This window comes from Pyrgilauda ruficollis, unplaced genomic scaffold (assembly GCF_017590135.1).
Source record: "Pyrgilauda ruficollis isolate IOZ18807 unplaced genomic scaffold, ASM1759013v1 scaffold379, whole genome shotgun sequence".
Taxonomy (NCBI): domain Eukaryota; kingdom Metazoa; phylum Chordata; class Aves; order Passeriformes; family Passeridae; genus Pyrgilauda; species Pyrgilauda ruficollis.
The window spans coordinates 1-6523 of NW_024525256.1; the positions used below are offsets into that span (position 1 = coordinate 1).

The window sequence follows — 6523 nt, forward strand, 5'->3', positions numbered from 1 at the left end:
GGGGGTCCCCTCCTCCGCCTGGCCCCCCCCGCCCCGGATCGGGACCCCCGGGCTGGCCCCAAGCGCGGGGGGACATCGGGAGGGGTCCCGGGCTGTGGGGGGCGGCTCGGGGGTGTCCCCAAGGCTGGGGGGGACACACTGGGGGGTCCCCGGGGGGGTCAAGCGCCACCCCCACGGCTGGGGGTCCCCCCTCGATGTCCCCCCCCTCGTTGTCCCCGTGGCTGTTTCGGCCACGCCAACATCTGGCTGGCAGCTGGCAGGGGGCGGGGGTCGTGTCCTTGGGGGGCACCTCCGGGGGAGGGGGGTCCCCAAACCTTTGAGGGTCCCCAGAATCCTCACGGTGACAGTGGCCGGCCGGGGGGGCGTCCCGCCGTGTCCCCGTGTCCCCCCACGTGCGTGTCTGGTCGCGGGGGGCTCGGGGGGGTCGCGGGGGGGGCTCGGGGGCCCCTCCCGACCGTGGTGGGCGCCGCCCCCGCGGCTAAACCCGGCTCTAAGCTCGGCTTTGTCCGCCCTGATCCAATTTGCTCCGGGATATTTCGGGATCCAGGCGCCCCGGTGACCCCCCCGCGGTCCCCTCCCCTCCCCCGCCAGGACTGGGGGGTCCCGGGAGGGGATCCTGGGGGGCTCCAGGGATGGATCCCGGGCGGGATCCCCAGGGATGATCCCGGGGATGGATCCCGGTGGGATTCCCTGGGGTGGGACCCCAGTCCGGGTCCCGGGGCTGGATCCCGGTGCTGGATCCCGGGGTAAATCCCGGGGCAATTCCCGGTTTGGGATCCCGGGGCTGGATCCCGGGGCAATTCCCGGGGTAAATCCTGGAGCGATTCCCGGTCCAGGATCCCAGCTCAGGATCCCGGGGCGAGTTCCCAGTTTGAGGTCCCGGTTTGGGGTCCCGGTTTGGGGTCCCCGTTTGAGGTCCCGGTTTGGGGTCCCGGTTTGGGGTCCCGGTTTGGGGTCCCGCTGTGATTCCTGGGGCGGGATCCCAGCCCAGGATCGCGGGGCGCGATCCCAGGGCGGTTCCCAGTTTGGGATCCCGGTTTCTGGGGCAGGATCCCAGGGCAGGATTCCACTTTGGGACCTCGGGGCCGTTCCCGATTTGGGATCCCGGGGCCGTTCCCGGGCCCGTTCCCGGTTTGAGACCCCGGGGCCGTTCCCGGTTTGGGATCCCGGTTTAGGATCCCGAGGCCGTTCCCGGTTTGGGATCCCGGTTTAGGATCCCGGGGCCGCTCCCGGGGCCGCTCCCGGGGGTCCCGCCGCCCCCGGCCCCGCCCGTTCCCCCTTGCTGGCTCCGCCCGGGGCAGCCCGAGCCGGGGGCGGGCGGCGAAGGGGAAGGGGAAGCGGCGGATGCCCCGCGCCGGTTCCGACCGGGACCGGCGGCTCCTACCGGCACCGGTACGAGGGTCCGGGGAGGGGCCCGGAGGGGTCCTGGGGGGTCCCGGGGCGGCGGGAGCCAGGGGCGGTGTCCCGGCACCGGGCGCGGCTGCGCGAGGCACCGGGCGGTGGCGGGACGGCACCGGCGGCTCCGGGATCGCTCCGCGGCGGCACCGGGGGAGCTCTGGGACCGGGACGGCACCGGGGGAGCTCTGGTACCGGGACCGCTCCGGGACGGGACCGGGGAGGCTCCGGGACTACTCCGGGACGGGACCGGGGAGGCTCCGGGACTACGCCGGGACGGGACCGGGGAGGCTCCGGGACTGCACCGGCACGGGAGGGCTCCGGGACGGGACCGACACCGGTCCCGGGACGGGACGGCTCCGGGACCTGGGGGGGCTCCGGGACGGTGCCGCGGCCGCCGGGGCTCCCTCCCCCGCCATCCGCCCCGGCCCTCGGTCCCGTGCGGAGCCCTCGGGGGTCCCGCACCGGGAGGAACGGGGCGGGGGGAGCCCTTACCGGGGGTCCCGTCCCGAAATTTGGGGAGAGGGGACACGGGACGGGGGGGACGGGGAGCCAGCGGTGACATTCCCCGATGTCCCCACGCCTCGCTCCTCCAGCCCCCCAGGGTGCCCCGCCCCATTCCCCACGGGCTGTCTGTCACCTCCTGCCGCCCGGTGTCACCTCCTGCCACCCGGTGTCACCTCAGGCGCCGCCCCCGCCTCGATTTCCCCCAGATGTGCGCCCAGATGTGCCCCCCGTTCTTTCACCGCCACTGGGCCGTGGGTGACGCCCCTGTGGAAGGACACAGGTGACAGCAGGTGTCACCTGAGGTGTCTAAAGGTGACAATGGGTGTCACCAGCCACGGACAGGGCTGGGGGTGGCTGTCAGCACGACTGGCCCTGGGTGACACCCCGGGGTGTCCCTGGTGGCACAGAGGTGACAACAGGGTGACATTGCCGTCCCCAGGAGCCATGTCCCGGCGGCGCTGAGGCTCGGGTCACCCCAGGGTCTCCTTGGTGGCACAGAGGTGACAACGGGGTGACCTTGCCGTCCCCAGGAGCCATGTCCCGGCGGCGCTGAGCCTCGTCATCGTCACCGTCCCCCGTCACCACCATGGGGAGCATCTACAAGGAATACTTCAACCGCGACAAAATCCGCGAGCACTACAACTTCACCAAGGACGTCCTGTGGACATCCCATGGACACCCCACGGCCTCAAGACCACCCTGTGGATACTCCATGGACACCCCACGGCCTCGTGGACACCCCAAGGCCACCCTGGGGACACCCCAAGGCCACCCCATGGCCCCAGGGCCACCCTGGGGACACCCCGTGGCTTCATGGATGTCCCACAGACATCCCATGGACACCCCACGGCCTCCAGACCACCCTGTGGATACCCCACGGCCTCGTGGTCACCCCAAGGGCACTCTGTGGACACCCCAAGGCCACCCTGGTGACACCCTGAGGCCACCTCATGGCCCCAAGGCCACCCCATGGATGTTCCATGGCTTCATGGACGTCCCACGGACACCCCACGGCCTCAAGACCACCCTGTGGATACTCCATGGACACCCCACGGCCTTGTGGACACCCCAAGGCCACCCCATGGCCCGAGCCATGTCCCGGCGGCGCTGAGCCTCGTCGTCGTCACCGTCCCCCGTCACCACCATGGGGAGCATCTACAAGGAATACTTCAACCGCGACAAAATCCGCGAGCACTACAACTTCACCAAGGGCGACGGCGAGAGCGCGGCGCCCTCGCGCTGGGTGGGCTCCGTCCTCATCGTCGTCCTGTGCTGCGTCATCGTCCTGGAGAACCTGCTGGTGCTGGTGTCCATCTGCCGCAACAAGCGCCTGCACCTGGCCATGTACATCTTCATCGGCAACCTGGCCGCCTCGGACCTGCTGGCGGGCACGGCCTTCATGGTGAACACGCTGCTGTCGGGCAGCACCACCTTCAGCCTGACGCCCGTGCAGTGGTTCGTGCGCGAGGGCACGGCCTTCGCCACGCTGGCGGCCTCGGTGTTCAGCCTGCTGGCCATCGCCATCGAGCGGCACGTGGCCATCACCAAGGTGAAGGTGTACAGCAGCGACAAGAACTGCCGCATGGTGCTGCTGATCGGCGCCTGCTGGGTGATCGCCGGCGCCATCGGCAGCCTGCCCATCATGGGCTGGAACTGCATCAGCGACCTGGGCGACTGCTCCACCGTGCTGCCGCTCTACTCCAAGCGCTACGTGCTCTTCGTCACCACCATCTTCACGCTCATCCTCATGGCCATCGTGGGGCTCTACACGCGCATCTACTGCATCGTGCGCTCCAGCCACGCCGAGATCGCCTCGGCGCAGACTCTGGCCTTGCTCAAGACCGTCACCATCGTGCTGGGCGCCTTCATCGTCTGCTGGCTGCCCGCCTTCATCATCCTCCTGATGGACGCCTCGTGCCCCGTGCGCGCCTGCCGGGTGCTCTACAGCGCCAATTACTTCTTCGCCTTCGCCACGCTCAACTCGGCGGCCAACCCGGTGATCTACATGCTGCGCAGCAAGGACATGCGCGGCGAGTTCCTGCGCGTGCTCTGCTGCTGCGGCCGCGGCCGCCGCCCGCAGCCCCCCGGCCGGGCGGGGGTCCCGCTGCGCACGTCCAGCTCGCTGGACAAGGGCCCGGCCGGCGCCGCGGCCGAGCTGCCCACGGCGCCGCTGACCCGCGAGTGCACCACGTCCGTCTGAGGGTCTGGGGGTGACGTGTGGGTGGCAAGGGGGGGTTTGTGGTCAAGGGAGTCCGGTGGGTGGTCAGGGGACACGGCGTGGACACCCCGTGGACACCCCGTGGACACCCCATGGACGTCCTGTGGACATCCCATGGACACCCCACGGCCTCAAGACCACCCTGTGGATACTCCATGGACACCCCACGGCCTCGTGGACACCCCAAGGCCACCCTGGGGACACCCCAAGGCCACCCCATGGCCCCGAGGCCACCCCATGGCTGCACGGACATCCCGTGGACATCCTGTGGACACCCCACGGCCTCGTGGACGCCCCGAGGCCACCCCGTGGCCCCAAGGCCACCCTATGGCCACCCTGGTGACACCCCAAGGCCAGCCCACGGCCCTGGTGACACCCCAAGGCTCTGGTGACACCCCAAGGCCAGCCCACGGCCCTGGGGACACCCCAAGGCCAGCCCACGGCCCTGGGGACACCCCAAGGCCACCCCACGGCCCTGGTGACACCCCAAGGCTCTGGTGACACCCCAAGGCCAGCCCACGGCCCTGGGGACACCCCAAGGCCACCCCACGGCCCTGGTGGGGACACCCCGTGGCTTCATGGATGTCCCACAGACATCCCATGGACACCCCACGGCCTCCAGACCACCCTGTGGATACCCCACGGCCTCGTGGTCACCCCAAGGGCACTCTGTGGACACCCCAAGGCCACCCTGGTGACACCCTGAGGCCACCTCATGGCCCCAAGGCCACCCCATGGATGTTCCATGGCTTCATGGACGTCCCACGGACACCCCACGGCCTCAAGACCACCCTATGGATACTCTATGGACACCCCACGGCCTTGTGGACACCCCAAGGCCACCCCATGGCCCCGAGGCCACCCCATGGCTGCACGGACATCCCGTGGACATCCTGTGGACACCCCACGGCCTCGTGGACGCCCCGAGGCCACCCCGTGGCCCCAAGGCCGCCCTATGGCCACCCTGGTGACACCCCAAGACCACCCCACGGCCCTGGGGACACCCCAAGGCTCTGGTGACACCCCAAGGCCACCCCACGGCCCTGGGGACACCCCAAGGCCACCCCATGGCCACCCCACGGTACGAGCGGGGTCGTTCCCCCGCGGCTCCCCGGTACGGACGCACAGCTGGCCCCCCCGGGGGTGTCCCCGTTTATTGTCCCCGTTGTCCCCGCCGCTGTCCCCGCGGCGCTCCGTGTGCCCGGACACGCGTGGGGCCCTTCCCACGCCCTGCCCGAGCCCCGGGGCCACCGCCGGACCTGTCGGGCGAGTCCCGGGGCCCCTCCCGGCCCGTGGGCGGCTCCCGCCGCCGGGATAAACCGGGATAAACCCGGGATAAAGCCGGGATGAAGCCGGGGGGGCTCTGGGGACCCCCAGGCTCCGGGCTTTCCCCCCGCGCTGGCGCGTGGGGCCGGGGGCTCGTCCCAGTGCGGCCGGACCCGCCGGGATCCCCCCGAAATCCCCGGGATTTGCCCCAAAATCCTCCCCGCGTTGTATTAAACGAGTCGTTTTTTTTGGTTTTTTTTTTTCCCAGCTGTTTCCGCGTCTTTCCCCAAATTTTGATGGCGGGGAGGGAGGGGGGGGGAATTTTTCCAGTGGGAATTTGGGAAAATGGGGTTGAGCGTCTCGGGCAGGTGTGGGACAAGGGGGGACACCTGGCGACCCCTCCCGCGTCCCCAGCCCAGCGCTTTGTCACCTCCCATCCCCCAAAAACCCCGATTCGTCCCCATTTCCTCCCTGGGGGGTGAAGAGGAAAGGGGGGGGGTTTCGTTTCCTGTCCCCCTCCCCCGCGGGGACGGCGCCGTCGCGGTGTCCCCGCCGTGACCTTTGGGGACAGGGAATTCCGGGGGGGGGACACGGTGTCACCCCCGAGGTGGCCACAGGTGACAGCGGCTGTCACCGCCCTCAGGGACAAGGCGGCCGCAGGTGCCACCCCGGGGTGGCCGCGGCGGGACAGGGCCGTCCCCTCCCATCCCCCCGGGATTCCCACGGGGACAGACACGAAGGTCTCGCCCCCTCCCGAATTTTGGGGTGTCCCCCCCTTGGGAGTGTCCCCCTCCTGAATTTTGGGGCGTCCCCTCCCTCCTTCCCCGCCACCCCCAAGATGGCGCCGGGGCGACACCCTCACGGCCCCACGCGCCCGCGCTGTCGCGCTGAGTGACGTCACGCCCCCCAACGCCACACCCGAGATGGCGCCCGGCCACTCTGATCCACAGCGGTTTGACCTTCCCAACATGGCGGCGCAGCCGAGACGGCTTTTGGCGCTTCTGAAATGACGTCATGCGCGAGGCGGGGCGGCCTTAAAGGGGCCATGACCGCGCGGGGGCCGCGGCCGCCGCCAGGGCCGGAGAGGGGCGAGACCGGCGGCCGGTGAGGGGGGGTCGGGGGGTCCCGGGGGGTCCC

At 70.6% G+C, this 6523-nt stretch overlaps 2 protein-coding genes across 2 annotated transcripts in view; both read left to right on the forward strand.

Moving 5' to 3' along the window:
* Window positions 1–2981: 2981 nt before the first annotated feature.
* Window positions 2982–4344, forward strand: S1PR2 (sphingosine-1-phosphate receptor 2). Its single transcript, XM_041476111.1, has one exon. The coding sequence runs from the start codon at window positions 3047–3049 to the stop codon at window positions 4100–4102; it is 1056 nt and encodes a 351-aa protein (XP_041332045.1). The 5' UTR covers window positions 2982–3046; the 3' UTR covers window positions 4103–4344.
* Window positions 4345–6408: 2064 nt separating this feature from the next.
* The window catches only part of LOC121358171 (patatin-like phospholipase domain-containing protein 6), a 14349-nt gene continuing 14234 nt past the window's right edge, over window positions 6409–6523 (forward strand). The window contains exon 1 of the mRNA XM_041476106.1: window positions 6409–6490. The gene's annotated coding sequence lies outside the window, so the exon portion shown is untranslated. The remainder of the gene's footprint in view (window positions 6491–6523) is intronic.